This window comes from Odontomachus brunneus, unplaced genomic scaffold, assembly GCF_010583005.1.
Source record: "Odontomachus brunneus isolate Ranch 3 - 2012 unplaced genomic scaffold, Obru_v1 Obru_scaffold_050, whole genome shotgun sequence".
Classification (NCBI taxonomy): Eukaryota; Metazoa; Arthropoda; class Insecta; order Hymenoptera; family Formicidae; genus Odontomachus; species Odontomachus brunneus.
Genome location: NW_022639500.1, coordinates 1,815,752 through 1,836,844, shown reverse-complemented (window position 1 = coordinate 1,836,844; position 21,093 = coordinate 1,815,752). Strand labels below are relative to the sequence as shown.

At 30.5% G+C, this 21,093-nt stretch overlaps 1 protein-coding gene across 4 annotated transcripts; it reads left to right on the top strand.

The window, feature by feature from the left end:
• The first annotated feature begins 2,002 nt into the window (after nucleotides 1-2,002).
• Nucleotides 2,003-15,100, top strand: LOC116845237. Of its 4 annotated transcripts, XM_032817690.1 has the most exons (13): nucleotides 2,003-2,210; nucleotides 3,221-3,277; nucleotides 3,530-3,559; nucleotides 3,648-3,686; nucleotides 5,522-5,581; nucleotides 6,484-6,582; nucleotides 9,357-9,449; nucleotides 11,285-11,332; nucleotides 11,542-11,628; nucleotides 12,366-12,452; nucleotides 13,552-13,593; nucleotides 14,725-14,773; nucleotides 14,852-15,100. In XM_032817690.1, exons 1-12 carry the CDS (start codon nucleotides 2,139-2,141, stop codon nucleotides 14,743-14,745), a joined length of 735 nt encoding a protein of 244 aa, XP_032673581.1. In that variant the 5' UTR covers nucleotides 2,003-2,138; the 3' UTR covers nucleotides 14,746-14,773; nucleotides 14,852-15,100. The 4 variants fall into 4 exon arrangements, with proteins under 4 accessions (XP_032673581.1, XP_032673582.1, XP_032673583.1 ...); XM_032817691.1 differs by lacking the exon at nucleotides 5,522-5,581; XM_032817692.1 differs by lacking the exon at nucleotides 12,366-12,452.
• The last annotated feature ends 5,993 nt before the right edge of the window (nucleotides 15,101-21,093 follow it).

The window sequence follows — 21,093 nt, the reverse complement described above, 5'->3', positions numbered from 1 at the left end:
ACATCAGTTCAAACCATTACGTCCACCGTTTTGTTGCCACCAGTGCAATGAAAAATAGTTCGTTTAAAAAATAATACAGCGCATCGAATTTTGAAGAGGCCAATACTCGTCAACGCCCAACAACTGCTAGGTAGTTTTTTAAAATCCCACGCCGATCATCAATGGAACCAAGGAGGAAGACACATTCGGCAATACGGGCGATAAGTTCGTCGGAATGGACAGAGCGATTGTCGACGCTTATGAGAATTTAAGCAACTTCTTAAACACAATGGTGGACATAAGGGTATCATAAGATAAATGATATCATCGTCAGCGTGGTACGAATATTACTCTATGCCAAAGTTGGAAAATAATGCGTTACTTATAAAACCGTTACCGTTATATTGCTTTTTTTCAATAACAATTGTTACTTTTTCCTGTTTATAACGGTAACAGTAACGTTGATAAAATCATAACTTTCCTAATTTTGTTTAAGAAAAGAGAAATATGGTGATTTTATATTTAAGAATGGCAAGAAACAAATTAAAAAACAGTTTGTTATGGTATCTTAAAAAAATATATCATTTAAGCATGTAAAAACAATATATTTTTATGTAAGAAAAGAAAAGAAATTATATATATTTTTTTAATATTTTCCTTATTAAGAAAATAACATAAATAATAATTTTATCCAAAAATAAGAAAAGAAGTAAAAAGCACAAACAATCGGGAGAGTAAGACACATACATCCGCAAAAACTTTATTAACCGTCCTCATGTTTGTTCAGTTAACGGTCTTGTCAAAATTCGAAACACTATATTAATTAAATATTCTAAAATAACTTGGAAACTATTGAAATGCACAATATACAAAGTAAAACAAGTTTTCCTATCAAAAGGTATATGTTAAAGGTATATGTTAAGTAAGTACCCTATTGAACACGTTTCTTGAGAACTCAATTATGATCTCATTTAAAGTCTCATTTGAGGACACAATTGCGATTTCCACAAGATTTCTCAATTGAAATACTTTTTTCAATAGAGATATATCTTCTATGGTTAAATTTACGTATTCTATTCTAAAAAATAATAGCGTTCTTCACTTCTTGATTTGACTTCTTAATATTGCTATGTTCCTGCCTTTATTGCATTAAATTCTTTTCTGAACATACAATGAAATTTTAGAAATTTCGGAGAGAGAAGCGATTTAAAATTATTAAAAGTTCCCGGAAACGAATAACACCTCTATTCACTGTAAGGGTTAACAAAAGTTTAAGAAATTAATTTTCTCTGATTTGGTTTGACAACGAAAACAAAATGAATAATTGCGCGTTTTTGCACTTACCTGTCCATGTTGTCAAGCAAACATCTAAAAGAGTAACGAAGACGTTACGTTAAATTAAGTAGGAGCACAACTCATCGGACTTCAATAATGAATCTGGGGGGTGACTTTTATCAAAATCAAATTAAAATTATTGACAATTCACTCAGACGACAAAGTTACTAACGTGAGAAATAAAATAGTTTGTTATCCAAGTTGAGTAAAAAAATTCTTTTGTGTGTATTCTCTGATTACGACTTATTATTTAAAATTATTATTAATCAAACATTAATTGTTCTATTTTATTAATATACACAAGATTATTCACTTCTTTATTAAGAAACAACAAATAATATAACTAGAAATTACTGTAGACAATTCTGTCAATTAATTATCAATTAATTTAATTAAAATTTCAACGGAAGATACCCAAAACGTATATGAATACACAAACGACTAGCCAATTTCCATAAATTGAAGAAAATACTGTGTATTCTTTTAAATTATTTTGTTTTGAATATCCAAACGCACTCGCTATTATATAATTAGCGGCACGCATACGAATATGCAAAATATTATGTATAGCAAATTAACTTCAATTAAGCATTTAAAAACAATAACTACATACTTTGGCGCAATTTTCAGAACATGATAAGATACAGTAGTCTCCTTATAAGGAATTTACAATGTTGAACAATTTCAAACGGCCAGTAGCTTACCAGAATATCTGTTTGGAATTGTTTTGTCGGTGCATTGAGTTTATTCATAACAAAGAAGGAGATCGTCAAGTAAAGACGAATTGTATCGTACAGAATATTTGTCTGTTTTGACATATAACAATGGAGATACGTGTTGTGCTTTTATTGCTGATCTTTAGTGGGAGTGTTTTTGGAAAAGTAGCTTGGAATAAGGTATGTATACGTTGAGAACACTGATACATCTTAGTTTTAATATTTTTTATTTTACTGTGTATAATTCTTCCATCGCATTAATAATGCAGTATCCTTAGTGCAAATATTCTGATTAAAAATGTGTGATTCCTCTGACAAATTAAATTTTTCAATAAATGATAACTGTTTTCAACTTTTTTAGGAAAATTCATTGTATCTCTTACAAAATTATCAAACTCTCCGTTTAGTTTTAATTGAAATTTCGCCAAAAATTTTGGACTTTTATTCAAATACTTACTGTTTCTTAATTTTTCACGTACATGAAATAATCAATTTTCATAATAATGTAAATCTTCCTGAAGAATTATTTAAAAAAATGTTGGAGTTTCATAAAAATTTTATTTTTCTACTAACATTAAATCTTTTCTATAATTCCTTATATTTATAATTTCTTATGTTTATAAATTAATGCTTATAATTATTTGTTATAGTATTTATGCTTATAGTTTATGTTTATAAATTAATGCAGATATTTTATGTTAATGTTAAATTTTTAACATAATTTTTAATACAAAAAATTTTTAAAAAAATCGAAATTTTAATTCCTGTAAATACATGTAAATAAAATTTTAATTTATGTACAAAATTTCCTCAGTTCTTTCCCGTAAATTATATATAAAAAACTGTTTCAATTTGTATATTGAATGTAATGAATTAAATGTAATCAGTCTTGATTACGGCCCTGGATCCAGTTTTGAACTCATTACTGAATGCAGATTTAAATCCAATTCTGAATCCAAATGTGCCATTATGAACTTGTTCGGAATGGACTTTAGTCAAAATAATTTCGTTATTCCTTAGATTTCTATTATATATTCTATGGAAAACGGAATTGTTCCCATTGGAATCCAAACATGTCCATAATAGCAGCTCAGTATTGGATTCCGACCTAGTTTATAATACATGCCATCATAATAATTTTGAAAATTTTCATTTTATTACGGATAATTCTTGCATTATTTTATTAACAGAAATATGATGATAATTATAGTGAGAATCCTAACGAAATAAAATGGAAGGAATCCTCGGTAAGTGAGATAAAATAATAATGAACATTTAATCCTCCTAGTATTTACAGTACGTATGCGCCGCATATTATTATACTACCATAATAAATTAAGATACATTGAAAAAGTGTTAATTACTTTAAATTCAATATACAAATGAAATTACTTTAAATTTGTATATTGAATTTTTCATAGTATCTATAAAAGTTTCTCACAACATTTATTTTTACCAAGATGTTTCGTCCTCAACATAATAACAGCTTAAATTTATAGGATCCTGATGAAGTGTATAAGCGAGAAAAGGTACGTACACATCGAAGAATGAAACATACACATAATTATTTTAATACTTTTCATTTTACTACGAATAATTCTTTCATCATGGTATTAGCAAAATGCCGAGGATCTCAATGATCACGAGAATATAAAGGTAAGTGATAAAGTAATAATAAACATATAATTGCCCTTCCCTTGTTACATACGTATACGCCGTATACGTAACAGTGTTATACCATAATAAATTAAGAAACTACAATATTAAAAAAAATGTTAATAACATTAACGCAGAATATGGCAGTATTTTCGTAAGACAAAATCATATCTCTATTACTTTTTCGATTTGTACTTACCTAATGCAGACGTTTCTTAATTGGATATGCCCAATTATTAAAATGCCCCAGCAAACACCAAGTAACAGTTATATAACTGTTAGAGGAAAGTAGCCAAAAGCGACACAGACCTCCTAAAGCAACATACTTCTATATCTTATATATTAATTATTATATTAAATGTTGTATTTTATTGAAACTAATATAAACGTAATCCGTTTTATTAGTTAAGTCATAAAAAATTCATATTTGGTATATTTATTGTTCCTTTATATGCTAATTAATTAGCAAATATCAAGTTTTAAAAATTTGCAAGTTTTACTTCTAAGATTTTTATTGACAAATTACGTAGACTAAATAGCGATAATTATCATTTTGTTCAATATTAAGTTTTTCTACATGTATTTGGCTTTGGTAAAAATATTTTTTGAATATTTTTACTTTCATTACTTTTTTACTGTATAACTTGAAAAATTTTATGAGAATGTGTCTTAAAGTGATATACCTACAGTATGCGATAGCTGCGATACACTGTGACTAACATAACTTGATTAATAACCTCCCAATTGGACGTGACATTTGTTTATTTCAAAGTTTAATTTTATTTAGTTTAAAAATATAACATATGTAAAATATGTGAGAAAATGAAAAAGATGGAAAAAAATATATATTTATTTAATTATATTTCTCTTTTGCAACATTATATTTTGAATAAATGAATATTATTCAACAATTAAACACATTAATGAACTATTTATTATCAAATATTATCATATGCGACATGTTATATAAATTCCAATAGGTATGTCGCTTTTGGCACCTATTTTCTTTGAACTCCATTTTCGTGCGTTTTACGAAAATATTTTTTGTTTTAAATCTAGAAACAATTTCAGTAAAAATGTAATATTATCTGATAGGAGGTACTTCCAACTACATGTATATATATTAAGTATACATTTATATTTTAAGCTTTATATTAAGACGTAACGTCTAAAAAGTAGTATATCGCTTTTGGTGCTTTTACTCTAGTGATTGCTATGACATTTCCTTTCCATTCAATCTGAAAATGATTGCGAAGACAAAGTTTCTAGCAATGCTAATGGAAATATATCATATTCCAAGGAGGAAAATACGGTGGAATTAGGAACAGATGAAAATATAGATTCTACCAATGACTCTGACAAGAAATAAATATCACCTTCCAGAGAAGACGAGAAAAATTGTTCCAAACACAGAAAAATATCAAACTCTAACGACTTAAACGAAAAGAAGTAGTTTCAGTCCAGTTCGGAATCTAATTCTACGTCAAGTTTTGAATCCAGTTCTAAATCCGATTGTGAATTCAGTCTTGATTACGGCCCCGTATCCAGTTTTGAATCCATTGCTGAATTCAAATTTAAATCCAATTCTGAAATGTCCAAATGTGCCATTATGGACTTGTTCGGAATGGACTTCAGTTAAGATAATTTCGTTATTCCTTAGATTTCTATTATATATTCTATGGAAAATGGAATTGTTCCCACTGGAATCCTATCCAAACATGTCCATAATAGCAGCTCAGTATTGGATTCCGACCGAGTTTATAATACATGCCATCATAATAATTTTGAAAATTTTCATTTTATTACGAATAATTCTTGCATTATTTTATTAACAGAATTATGATGATAATAATTATAGAAAGAATTCTAACGAAATAAAATGGAAGGAATCCTCGGTAAGTGAGATAAAATAATAATGAACATTTAATCCTCCTAGTATTCACAGTACGTATGCGCCGCATATTATTATACTACCATAATAAATTAAGATACTACTACATTGAAAAAGTATTAATTACTTTAACGCAGAAAACGGCAGTTCTTTGGTCGGACAAAATCATAGCTCTATCACTATTTCGATTTGCATTTATCTAATGTGGATGATTCTTAATTGGATATACAATTATTCAAATGCACCAGCCAACACTACGTAACAGTTATATAACTGTTACTTGGTGTTTGCTGTAGTGCTTCCTTTCCATTCAATCACAAAATGATTGCGAAGACAAAGTTTCTAGCAATGCTAATGGAAATATATCATATGTCAAGAAGAAAAATATGGCGGAAGATAAAAATATGAATTCCACCACTAAAAAAAACTCTGATAAGGGACAAATATCACATTCCGGGGAAGACGAGAAAAATGATTCCAAACGTAGAAAAGTATCAAACTCTAATGACTTAAACGAAAAGAAGTAGTTTCAGTCCACTTCGGAATCTAATTCTATGTCAAGTTTTGAATCCAGTTCTAAATCCGATTGTGAATTCAGTCTTAATTACGGCCCCGGATTCAATTTTGAATCCATTGTTGAATTTAGATTTAAATCCAATTCTGAATCCAAATGTGCCATTATGGACTTGTTCGGAATGGACTTCAGTCAAGATAATTTCGTTATTCCTTAGATTTCTATTATATATTCTATGGAAAACGGGATTGTTCCTATCGGAATCCTATCCAAACATGTCCATAATAGCAGCTCAGTATTGGATTCCGACCGAGTTTATAATACATGCCATCATAATAATTTTGAAAATTTTCATTTTATTACGAATAATTCTTGCATTATTTTATTAACAGGAAAATGATATACACCTATATCATGATATAATTCGCGATGATAATAATCATAAGAATAAGAAGAATTCTAAGGAAATGGAGAAATGTTCGAAATGCTCGGTAAGTGCGACAAAATAATAATGAACATTTAATCCTTCTAGTATTTACAGTACGTATACGCCGCATATTATTATACTGCCATAATAAATTAAGACACTATGACATTGAAAAAGTGTTAATTATTTTAACGCAGAAAACGGCAGTTCTTTGGTCGGACAAAATCATAGCTCTATCACTATTTTGATTTGCATTTATCTAATGTGGATGATTCTTAATTGGATATACAATTATTCAAATGCACCAGCCAACACTACGTAACAGTTATATAACTGTTACTTGGTGTTTGCTGAAGTGCTTCCTTCCCATTCAATATGAAAATGATTGTGAAGACAAAGTTTCCAGCAATGCTAATGGAAATATATCATATGTCAAGAAGAAAAATATGGTGGAAGATGAAAATATGAATTCCACCACTAAAAAAAACTCTGACAAGGGACAAATATCACATTCCGGGGAAGGCGACAAAAATGATTCCAAACGCAGAAAAGTATCAAACTCTAATGACTTAAACGAAAAGAAATAGTTTCAGTCCACTTCGGAATCTAATTCTATGTCAAGTTTTGAATCCAGTTCTAAATCCGATTGTGAATTCAGTCTTGATTACGGCCCCGTATCCAGTTTTGAATCCATTGCTGAATTCAAATTTAAATCCAATTCTGAAATGTCCAAATGTGCCATTATGGACTTGTTCGGAATGGACTTCAGTCAAAATAATTTCGTTATTCCTTAGATTTCTATTATGTATTCTATGGAAAATGGGATTGTTCCTATCGGAATCCTATCCAAACATGTCCATGATAGCAGCTCAGTATTGGAAGTTGATTGTGTATTAATACAACTTGTTAAAAGCTATAAAAGTGAAAGATTTTACTATAAGAATTCAAATTTCATTGGTCATATCTTCATAATGGTCATAGCTTCAGTTATTGGTCAACATCTAGTGTATTTGCGCATTTTTGCCATTTTCATGACCTTATTACATAATACATAATGTATATCCTAATTCTAATACCGTTCTCAAGATACGTATTATAGATCCGTTATAGATATACATTATAGATACGTATTATAAATCCTTTCGGCATATCAATTTCAATTAAAACAATTCCACTTCTTCTAAAAACAATAGAAATGTAGGATATAACTAAAAGATTCCGAAGTCGATTTCGAATAAGTTCATAATATATGACATTATAATAGTTTTGATAATTTTCATTTTACTACAAATTTCTTTTATCTATTTCTTTTATCATATTATTAGCGAGATTGCGAGAAAACAACAAAAAGACCTGAGAATTCTCTTACTGATTCACCAATAAGTAATAAAATAATAACATGTAATCACTCCACTCTCTCGGGTATACAATACGTATACGCCACCTAATGTTATACTACCATTACGAATGAACAGACTACGACATTAAAAAAATTGTTAATGACATTAACTCAAAAAACGGTAGTTCTTTTGTCGGACAAAATCATACCTCTATCACTATTTCGATTTGCGTTTATCTAATGCGAACGTTTCTTAATTGGATATTAATTATTTAAATGCCCTAACAAACACCAAGTAATAGTTATATAAATGTTACTTAGTGTTTGGTATGACATTTCCTTTACTTTCGGTCCCAAAATAATTACAAAGATAAAGATTTCAGCAATGGAAATAAAAATAAATCATATCCCAAGAAGGAAAATCTCGAAGAATCTCCTAGTGATAACGTAGAACAAATAAATTCCGAAGAAAACTCGAATACTGAAAATTTCCTTGATAACGAAAAAAATCCCGAGATACATGAGAAAGAGAATTCCAATATTCGCGTAAATTATTAGATTTCAATAACGTAAGAGAAAAAAACAATTTCAGTCCAGTTTCTGAATCCAATTCTAAATCAAATTTTGAATCCAGTTCTGTATCCAATTCTAAATCCAATTCTGAATTCTGTTTTGGATCATGGAACATGTTTCTGGATTCAGTTTTAAATACAGTATTCAATCCAGTTCTAAATTTAATTGTGAATCCAGAAGTGCCATTATAGATTTGTTCGGAATAAACTTCAGTCAAAATAATTTAGTTATTTCTTAGATTTCTACTATGATTTCTAAGAAAAACGGAATTATTCTCATTGGAATCCAATCCAAACATGTCCATAATAGCAATTCAATACTAAAAGTCGATTGTGTATTAACACAATTTGATAAAAATTATAACAGCAAATGATTTTTTTAGAAAAATTATAATTTCATTGGTCGTATCTTAATAATGGTTATAATTTCAATTACTGGTCAACACTTAGTGAACTTACGCACTTTTGCCATTTTCACTATTTTGTGTTAATACATAATAGCAGCTCAGTATTGGAAGTTGATTGTGTATTAACGCAACTTGTTAAAAACTATAAAAGTGAAATATTTTTCTAGAAGAATTATAATTTCATTTATCATATTTTAATGATGGTTATAGTTTCAATTATTGGTCAACATCTAGTGAATTTGCGTATATCTGCCATTTTCACCATTTTGTGTTATTCATAATGCACATCCTGATTCTATTTCAATCCTCAAGATACGTATTATAGATCTGCTAGGCATTGATTTCAGTTAAAACAATTCCGTTTCTTCTAAAAATCACGACAGAAATGTAGAAGATAAATAAAATATTTCGATTGTAATCGATTTTGAGCGAGTTTATAATACGTGCCATCATAATAATTTTAAAAATTTTTATTTTAATAATTTATTTATGAATAATTCTTGAATTATTTTATTAACAGAATGACAGTGGTTCTAGCATTATATTTAACAAACCTGGCAAAATTGTTAAAGTATATACCAGTATATACCAGAAAATATTTTGGATAATCATGGTAAGTGTGATAAAATAATAATAAATATTTAATCCCCCTAGTATTTACAGTACGTATACACCGCATATTATTATATTACCATAATAAATTGAGACATTATAACATTGAAAAAATGGTAATGACTTTAACGCAGAAAACGGCAGTTCTTTCGTCGCACAAAATCATAGCTCTATCACTATTTCGATTTGTACTTATCTAATGTAGATGTTTCTTAATTAAATATACAATTATTCAAATGCACCAGCCAACACTACGTAACAGTTATATAACTATTACTTGGTGTTTGCTGGAGCGCTTCCTTTCCATTCAGCCTAAAAATGATTGCAAAGATAAAGATTCCAGCAATAGAAACAAAAGTAAATCATATCCTAATGATGGAGATCCCGAAAAAAAACCTAGCTATAGTAACGTAGAAAAAACAAATCGAAGAAAACTCTAACAATGAAAATTACTATGATAACGAAGAAAAATCAAATCCCGAGATACACGAAAAAGAGGGCTCCAACAATCGCGTAATCAGATTTCAACAACGTAAACGAAAAAAAAAACAGTTTTGGTCTTGTTCTGAATCTAATTCTAAATCCAGTTCTGAATATAGCTCTGATTCCAATTCTGAATCCAGTTATGGACACGGTTTTGAATCAAATACCGAATCCTATGTTGAATCCAGTTCTGAACACGGTTCTGGATCTTGTTCTGAATCCAATGCGGTCTACGGTGCTAAATGGAATTTTGAATTCAGGTGTGCCATTATGGATTTGTCCGAAATAGATTGCGGCCAGAATAACGGAATTATTCAGATCGGAATCCAATTCGAACATGTCCATAACACCTCTGTACTGGAAATCAATTGTGTATTAACGCAATTTAAAAAAAATTACAAAAGTAAACGAGAGAAATTATAATTTCATTAATCATATCTTTATGGTGGTCATTTTAGTTATTGGACAACATCTAGTGAATTTTGTGCACTTTTGTCATTTTTACCACCTTATGTTAATACACAGAATAGGCCTACACCTATGGTAAAAAATTTAGCGAAAGAAACCCTAGAGTAAAATTCACAGAAGTAAAAACTGTACATCAAAAATTTAGTTTAAACTGTAAATGACGTATCTTTTAATGTAAGATATATAACATTTTTTTACAGCATCATTAAATGAACACTATTGAGTATGTTTTGGTTAATTCTCCTAATCAGTCAGCCAAGAACTTCGCGTGAACATAATTGTGAACGACAAAATGATGAACTATTAGATTCACAAACTATTGCAATAAATTAGAGTGGAAGATAGTATATTTGTCTCTTTCTAACTTATTGCATTAGTGCAAAATTTATCGGAAACAAACAAACCTAATGATGTCAACAGATGACCAATGTTTTCCTACGAACTACCGCGTTATTGAGTGTTATGCATGCATATCACATATGATACAATTATGGAAGTGTAGAAATGTTTCAGATATTGTACATATTGTGATAATGCGTATAAGTAGTTATTCAGTCTTATTCGACACTGAGACGCACCGCTTATGTTCTGTCAAAACGAGGCGATTTGTCACACTTATTTGTTGCAATTATGTTATTTCGGCAAAAGAAAAATATCTGAACCTTTACAAGTGTGTAAAATAAATTACAATATATCATTTTAATAATATATCTTTTTATTTAGCTGTAGTGCTCAGAAAGTTTTGGCATGGAATTTTCTCGCTTCTAACTTTATCAATCCAACATGGTCGCGCTGACTGATCAGGAACCTTAAGTCGTAAAATAATTTGTTATATTTAAGTTCCTAGTAAAGAAATTATATTAACTATCCACTTGTCTGTTACAGAAAAAAATATGTTTCTTCATATCTATTCCATATAAAATTAAAAAATGGGTATGTTTGATTAATTTTATATAGTATTTTGCGTACTTTATGTATAGAGAATATGCTCAGGAAGTTTTGGCATGGAATTTTCTCGCTTCTAACGTTATCAATCCAACATGGTCGCGATGACTGATCAGGAACCTTAAGTCGTAAAATAATTTGTTATATTTAAGTTTCTAGTAAAGAAATTATATTAACTATTCACTTGTCTGTTACAGATATTTTGTTTATGGGTCAAAATTATTGTGAAATATATATCTAGTATAAAATTTATCTATTGTAAATATTTATCTATTATAAAAAAGGTATGTTTGATTAATTTTATACAGTATTTTGCGTACTTCATATATATATAGAGTATGCTTAGAATAATCTTCGAAGCTTCGTGTAGACATAGCACGGATTAAAATAAACATAAAACTTCTATTACGAGACATTCTCAATAATCATCGAAATATTAATTAAAAAACATTTGTAATTGATCGCGCGAGATATAGGGTGCGTTTGCTTTGGGCGCTTACGCGATGTAAGCGTCATTCTATCTTTATCGCTCATTACATGCGGAAAGAAGATAGAATGATACTCACAGCGCATAAGCGCCCAAAGCGAACGCAGCCATAGTAAATGAGTAGCAACATCTACCACGTCGTGTGATTGTACATTAGATCAAATTAACAAAAAAATCGTCTACCTTTTTCCCCTAATAACTTCGTAGACTTTTTAGTTATTAATTAGATAACATTAATATATTATCACAAGCAATAATTCGTCAATTTTCTTTAATTAATAATTAAAAATGTACCGGGACTATCTTATTTAAACTTGCAATAAAGGTATGTTTGATCATTTTTATATAATATTTTGCATACTTCATATATATAGAATATGCTTAGGAAGTTTTGGCATGGAATTTTCTCGCTTCTAACGTTATCAATCCAACATGGTCGCGATGACTGATCAGGAACCTTAAGTCGTAAAATAATTTGTTATATTTAAGTTTCTAGTAAAGAAATTATATTAACTATTCACTTGTCTGTTACAGATATCTTGTTTATTGATCAGATGTATTGTGAAATATATATCTATTATAAAATTTATCTATTATAAATATTTATCTATTATAAAAAAGGTATGTTTGATTAATTTTATACAGTATTTTGCGTACTTCATATATATATAGAGTATGCTTAGAATAATCTTCGAAGCTTCGTGAAGACATAGCACGGATTAAAATAAACATAAAACTTCTATTACGAGATATTCTCAATAATCATCGAAATATTAATTAAAAAACATTTGTAATTGATCGCGCGAGATGTAGGGTGCGTTTGCTTTGGGCGCTTACGCGATGTAAGCGTCATTCTATCTTTATCGCTCATTACATGCGGAAAGAAGATAGAATGACACTCACAGCGCATAAGCGCCCAAAGCGAACGCAGCCATAGTAAATGAGTAGCAACATCTACCACGTCGTGTGTTTGTACATTAGATCAAATTAACAAAAAAATCGTCTACCTTTTTCCCCTAATAACTTCGTAAACTTTTTAGTTATTAATTAGATAACATTAATGTATTATCGCAAGCAATAATTTGCCAATTTTCTTTAATTAATAATTAAAAATGTACAAAATTATTATAGGAAAATGGCACTTTTTTGTTCAGTTTAATCTAATGTACAAGCACACGATGGCAGACGTCGCCACTACAGCTCATCTATCATATCTCGCATGATCATTCTCAAATCTTCTTTCTAGTTAATATCTTTTAATTAATTCTTAATCCTTTTAGTGCCGAACGACTTTTCGCAAGTGTTGCTAACAACGATATATTGTTCGATACTATAAGAGTTAAACATTATGAGAAAGATAATCTTCTTTAATTAATTTCTTTTATTAATATCTCCATATTGATTGAATATCACAAAACGGTATAAGACTTTCATGTTCACCTCAATCCGTACTATGTCTTCATAACAGCTTTAAAAGTTGTCCTGAGGCCTATCGATTTATTATGAAAAAGGTATGTTTTATTAATTTTATATAGTATTTTGCGTACTTCATATATATAGAATATGCTCAGGAAGTTTTGGCATGGAATTTTCTCGCTTCTAACGTTATCAATCCAATATGGTCGCGATGACTGATCAGGAACATTAAGTCGTAAAATAATTTGTTATATTTAAGTTTCTAGTAAAGAAATTATATTAACTATTCACTTGTCTGTTACAGATATTTTGTTGGATCACAAAAATTCCATTTATTTTAAAAATGGTATGTTTGATTAATTTTATATAGTATTTTGCGTACTTCATATATATAGAGGATATTCAGAATAATCTTCGAAGCTTCGAAGCCTAAATCTGATAATATATATAGAGTGTTTATTTTAAAACTTCCTATCTCAATATCTTTAAAAATATACGTTCTACAAGAAAAATGTTTAATATAAAAGTTGTAGGATTTTGAGGGGGCTATAAAAATCTACTATTTGTCTGACCTTAGATGAAGGAGTTAAGATCACACCAAAGTCAACGTGAATTTTTTAAATGGAACTTCCTACTTTTTATTGCATATTCTTGTAGCTTATCTCAAGAGCTATCCAAAATACTATAATAAAGTATTCTTTCATTAAATACTTTTTGAGTAATGAAACTTGAAATTTACACTACCGTCGGCACCAGCATTACCCAAGATGATATGCGGAAGTTGCTCGGTCGGATTTACACCTCTTTCGTGCATGTGTATGTGTGTATGTGTGCATGTATACGTGTGCATGCGTGCGTATGCGTGGTGTGACAGTCCTCAATCCTTATCTGTTCCGTAACTTATCATCGTAAACATCCACCCAAACACCCATGCATCCATCCATGCACATGTTCACACGCAAGACGCACATATTCCTGCACCCATACACATCACACCCACACCTACCCATCCACACACACACTTTCACACACACACACACATATACGAAAGAAGTGTAAATCTGACCGAGCAACCTCCGCATAATACACTTTGGTTAATGTTAATGCCGGCGGTACTGTAACTTTCAAGTTTCATTATTCAAAAAGTACTTGATGAAAAAATACGTTATTTTTTTTATAGATAATTAATATTCTAATTATATAATTAACATCTTAATTATAATACAGTTATATATTGACGTATAACCTATTAGTAACCTTATTATTTATGGGTGGGGGGAAGATTATATTTCTGTTATATAATTACAATTTTGCTTGAATGGAAAATTACAATTAACGTATACATTATATATAACGTGCATATGTTATATAACACGTGCATATGTCACATATCGTTACAATACAACCATGTAACAGTTATATTATGCGTTTGCTGGAAATAAGCTGACATATTTACAGACATTCTGCTTCTTTGCAGGGTTCCCACAAAATTGTTTAAGGAAAAGAAGATGATTAACATCCTCTACGTAAGTTACAAATAAAATTTTTTGTGTTAAATATTCTATTAAATATTTTTCAACAATATTTTATCTTACGTTTTTCAGAATGTGATACCGAGTCAGTTGAGACAACCGCTTTCCAGGCTAAATGACTTCCACTATTAGCATCGCAATATGTCGCTGCTTTACTATGTATATCCAATTGCGATGATTCTTATCATCGTTAATCGAAAGATATGTCTCTTTGCGTTTATGTTGAATATATTATATAAAATATATTATATGCTGGCACGCATATATATACCGAGACAATTATTTCGACAATTATAATAAACGAACAGCATGCAAAACAAATGTGATTCTTCTTGTACACATCCCTACGAAATTATTTGTCCATTCGACAAAATGCATTTACGATGCAAAATAACGCTAATCATAAAAAAATGATTAAAAATATCATATGAAACAAACATAGATAGTTGAAATTTTATTTCCTAATTATATAAACGTGATTTAACCTGATTAGTAAAATTTAGTAAAATTATACTAACTTTGAATTGTAAATAGAAAGTCTTTGTAAATAGAAAACTTGAAATGAAAATGGAAAGTCTGAGAGTATGAAAGTTAGCTGTTTTTAAGCCTTTTTTAAATAATTAGAAAATAAAATATTTTTCAACTGATCTAATATGAGAACAATGGAAAGTTAATGTCTATTAGTAAAAGTTAGTATAATTATAATATAATTATACTAACTTTTACTAATACATATTAATAAAGGTTATATTAACGAAATCAAGTAAACGACACTTATAATACAAATATAATCTAAAAAATTTTAAATAGAAAGTCTGAAAGTTTCAAAGCCAACTATTAAGCTATTTAGTAGTAAATAAATATAATTGTATAAACTTTTACTAATAGACTTTTTCTAATAGACATTAACTCTCCATAGTTTTCATATGAAGTAAATATTCAGTTAAAAAATTTTTTTATTTTTTATTAGGTGTACAACTTTGCTTCCGCCGTTTTTTTCGAAATTCGAGGCTTTATTGTAAAAAACTGGTTATACATTTATGATTCAAAGTATTGTCCATCGCTGGCCACTTTCTTTCTCCCATCTTTCGGGCAGCGTACGAATCCCGCGTCGAAAAAACTGGTCATCTTTTAAATCGATCCAATTTTTTACTTCTTCATAAGACCGGAAGTGCTGGTCAACCAGGCTGTGTGCCATTGATCGAAACAAGTGATAGTCAGAGGGAGCAATGTCTGAAGAATACGGCGGGTAGGGTAGGACTTCCCATCTCAACGTTTCCAAGTATGTCTTGGCCACTTTCGCAATATGAGGTTGAGCATTGTCATGTTGCAAAATTACTTTATCGAGTCTCTCGTTGTATTGCGGCCGTTTGTCTTTCAATGCGCGGCTCAAACGCATCAATTGCGTTTGATATCGATCGCTTGTGATTGTTTCAGTTGTTTTAACAGCTCATAATATACTACGCCGAGCTGGTGCCACCAAATACAGAGCCTTGGATAATACATGACCTTGGAGCGTGAATATTCGGTTTGGCCGACGACGTGGAAGCATGGCCGGGAACTCCCCATGATTTTCTGCGCTTGGGGTTATCGTAATGAACCCATTTTTCGCCCTCAGTCACAATGCGATACAGAAATCCCTTCCGTCTTTGCCTTTCAAGCAGCTGTTCACAAGCAAACAAACGCCGTTCAACATCTCTCGGATTCAATTCGTACGGCACCCAATTTCCTTGCTTCTGAATCATTCCCATGGCTTTGAGGCGTTTTGAAATGGCTTGTTGAATCACTTCCAATGATCGTGCCAATTCTTCTTGATTTTAACACGAGTCTTGATAAAGTAATGCCTCCAATTCTGCATATTCGAAAACCTTCTCTCTTCCACCGCTATGCCGGTCTTCGACGTCAAAATCGTCGTTCTTGAAGCGTTGAAACCACACATTCTTTCACTAATAGCGGCCTCACCATAAGTATTTGAGAGCATTCGATGAGCCTCAGCCGCAGATTTCTTCATATTGAAGCAGAAAATTAAAACTTCCCGCAAATGACGAGAATTTGGCTCGTAAACTGACATTTTCAATCGAGAATAACTTCATGATGCAGGCACAAATCGACTAATGTTTCTATGGGGTTATATTGACAGATGCCCAAGTTTATCGTATGACGTCTATGATCTATTTATTTCGACCACCACTTACCGCTAAAGCCATCTATAGGAAAACGGCGGAAGCAAATTTGTACACCTAATAATTATTTAGAAATGGCTTAAAAAGTAGCTCGAAAATTTCGAGTTCTCGAAATTTTCAGACTTTCTATTTACAATCTTCTAGATTTTATGTGTATTGTCGTTTATTTGATTTCGTCAATATAACTTTTGTTAATAGATTCTAGAAGTGTTGGTGCGCGCTCATAGCGAGAGTATATACGTGAAGTTAATGTAATTCGTATTTTTGGCATATTTAAACTTTAGTCTAATAGACCGATAATAAATCAATGTTTTTATATATTCATTTGTTATTATGAAGCTGTATTAATGCAATAACACTTAAATTTTTATTTAGAAACTTAATTAATAACAAACGCGACGCTTCGCTCAAACAAAAGTACTAACGTTCGTTAACCGAACTAAAACGATGGAGAGTTATATTAATATCATTAATCGTTCAAAATGTACCTCAAATACCTCTAAGGATGTTTAACTCAACTGTAAATAAAAAGACCTCAACTGAACGCCACTAATGATAACAACGAACGACAAAAAGTCCTTTAAAAATGTGTACAAATATATATATTTACTTTCATTTATTTTATACATCTACATTGCATACATAAGAACAGCAGCAGAACTATAAAACGTGAAGGACGTGCACGATAATATATGCGTGCCTACGTTCAATTAAATTCCCACACATCCAAATATATTCGTACATTTACGTTACGAAAGCGACTTGATGGACAAACTCACTTTGCGTGTGTACTTGTGAATTTGACATCTAAATCGAGAAGAATTAACCTTTTCGCATATGAAATTACAAAATCTCAAGATTAACTGTACCGATTTTAATCGGACTAGTCGCAATCGAAAGCTTGCATTCGCATTACATGAGAAAAGTGCCGCTATTTTTTTATTACGGTTCTAGTGCATGAGATATTTTAATCCAAATTTATCACGCAAAAAGTCCCCTTGCCTCTCACGATCGGAGTGCTTGTTTTAAGTGAGTGCATAATCATTAGTTCTAATAACGCCTCTAAATTGTTATATATCGCACATAGTGACGCATATTAACATTGACTCATCGCCGACACAACAATTCGAGCGTACACCGAGGTCGACAGCGAAACCGCACGTTTATTTACGGCGCACAAAGACATTTAGACGATATACGGGCTATCACGCATGGGTATAAAAATAGAGTCGTCAACAAAATTATTTCAGGTAAATTCATGTCAAATTTTGCACAATTTTAAATGAGGATAATACCGCAAAACATTATAGCATTTGAAATCTTTTTTCTTTATTTTAAAGAGTAAAGTCTGTACTTTAAGGAGCATTCGTCCGATTTTGAATTTACTCTCTTCTCTTGCCGCAGTCTTTTCAAAAGTAAAAACGTTGTTGCGTTTGAAACGAGTTGCGTTTCCAAAAAATTTCACAATTTGACGTATCTTACCAGGACTAAATTTTTTTCGTAAATTTCATGATAACCATCGTAAAGTATAGACTTTCCCTTGCAATTAAGATAAAGGCGGATTTGTACGATTTTTTTTTTTGCGGAGTTGCGACATATCAAAGTTACCTATGCATTTTTTTAAATAGTTTAATTTGACGCACTTTACTGAGTGAAATGAATTCTTTTCATAAATCTTACGATATCCATCGTAAAATAAAATTAAAAAAAGATTTCAAATATGATAATGTTTCGAGATATCGTGCTCATTTAAAATTAAAATACATAGGTAATTTTGATATGTCGCAAGTCCGCGAAAAAAATCATACAAATCCGCCTTTTTTTAAGCAGAGGAAAGTCTACCACTTTACCATGGTTATCATGAAATTTAGGAAAAAAATTTAGTTCACCCCGTCAAATTGTGTAATTTTTTTAAAGACGCAACACGTCTTTACTTTTGAAAAGACTACATGGAGGAGAAAGACTAAATTTAAAATCGAGGAATGCTCCTTAAAGTACAGACTTCACTCTTTCGACATAAAATTATCTATGCAATAATTTTGTTGACAAGTTTATTAACGGCCCGCCAACAAATACGATAAAGGAAATAGATAAATATTGCTCGGCGCCGTAAAAGAAATACATTGTAACCTTGCATCATTTTCGTCATCGTAGTTCTCGTTATCTACGCAACTCGAACGACGAATTAACACACGAAAAAAAAAAATCTGCTACATATGGACAACTAAACATAATTTTGCTGTATTAGCCATTTTTTCTTTGTTAAAAGAGCCAATTTCCTTGCTATGATAACAAGAAAATCTGCTGCTGCAACAAAAAAGTATATAAGGCAGTAAATTATGTTTAGTTGTCTATCTGTAGCAAATTTGCTACGTTAGCCACTTTTCTTACTGTAGGAGAAGATTTTCTTGTTATCATAGCAAGAAAATAAATTCCTGTAGCAAAAAAAATAGCGAATTATATTTAACTGTCCATACGTAACAAATTAGTTTGCTGCTGCAGCAAATTATTTTTTTCTGTGCAAAAGCAGATTTTCGACAGCATCTGGTATACACCAATATCTTTATTTGGCGAGAGCATCGAAATTACTTCGGGAATTCAATTAGTTCTAAATGCACGCGCAACTGTTCTTAATTCTGTTCTTCGTGAGCACCGTGCTCAAAATAACACGTCGAGTATATTGACGAGGTGGATGCATTCCTTATTTTCACGAAATTGCGATGCGAATTCCTTAAAATATTACGCAATTATTATCGAAATTGCATGTAATATCAGAAAAACAGCGGCAATTACTGAAAATGGAGCAACCGATAATATTCTAAGCGTGAGTGCAATGTCATTGTTAAAATTTAGTAATCTTCATCAAAATTTACGAGCTCTCAAAAATGGCAAAATCGTTCTTAATCGTGGAACACATAATTACATACTTTACGTTTACTGAGTTGTTTATTTAAAGTAAATCTACTCGATTAATTTGGAACATGGAAACTTTTTGATGGTCTTGATCAATTTGATTTCAATCAGTTATCCGCTTTATATAAAATAATGTTATATAGGGTGTCTGACGATAAGGGTTACATATCTCGTATATATGTTGATTAGGTGAACACAAAATTCTTTTACCGTTGTACTTGTTGTATAATACATAATGAAAAGAGTGCTACGTACTAACAAATGTACACATCTTTTTTTACACAGTAACTATATCCAATGAAGCTTCGAGCAACCTCGCCGCGATAGTTACAATGTCTGACAAACTTAATCTAAACCGCAGATCTTTGACATCGGTTCAAACCATTACGTCCACTGTTTTGTTCCCACCAGTGCAATGAGAAATAGTTCGTTTAGAAAATAATAATAATAATATAAAATACGGCACAAGCAATTTCGAAGAGGCGGACGCCCAACTATTGCTGCTAGTTTTTTAAACCCCACGTCGATCGTCGATGAAATCAAGGATAAAGACAAATTCAGCAATATGGGCGATAAGTTCGTCGGAGTCGGCAGAGCGATTGTCAACGCTTATGAGAATTTAGACAACTTCTTAACTACAGTGGTGGACGTAAGAGAGTGTATCATAAGATAAATCATATCATCGTCAGAGTGGTACGAATATTACTTCAAATTAAAAAGTTAGAAAATAATTTATAAAACCACGTTACCGTTATATTACATTTTTTCAATAACGATTGTTACTTATTCCGGTTTATGACGGTAAGTTAATATAAAATCATAGCTTTCCTAATATTTTTAAGAAAAGAGAAATATGGTGATTTTATATCTAAGAACGGCAAGAATCAATTTAAAAAACAGTTTATTATGGTACTTTAAAAAAAGATTTTATTATTTCAGCATGTGAAAACGTTAAATCAAATAGGAGCACGGCTTATCGGGCTTCAATAATGCATCTAGAAGGTGATTTTCATTTAAAACAAATTAAAATTATTGACAATTCACTCAGACGACAAAGTTAACATGAGAAATAAAATAGTTTGTTATTAAAGTTGAGTAAAAAAATTCTTTATGTATGTGTTCTCTCATTACAAGTTCTTATTTAAAATTATTATTAACCAAATATTAACTTTTATTTTATTAATACACACAAGATTATTCACTTCTTTATTGATAAAC

Excerpts from the sequence above, each read along its gene's own strand:
- LOC116845237 (XM_032817690.1), top strand. The coding sequence starts at position 2,139 with ATGGAGATACGTGTTGTGCTTTTATTGCTGATCTTTAGTGGGAGTGTT. Across the intron at positions 6,583-9,356 it reads AGAAATGTTCGAAATGCTCG|AATGACAGTGGTTCTAGCAT; the intron begins GTAAGTGCGACA and ends TTTTATTAACAG. Across the intron at positions 11,629-12,365 it reads ATTTATCTATTATAAAAAAG|ATATCTTGTTTATTGATCAG; the intron begins GTATGTTTGATT and ends TGTCTGTTACAG.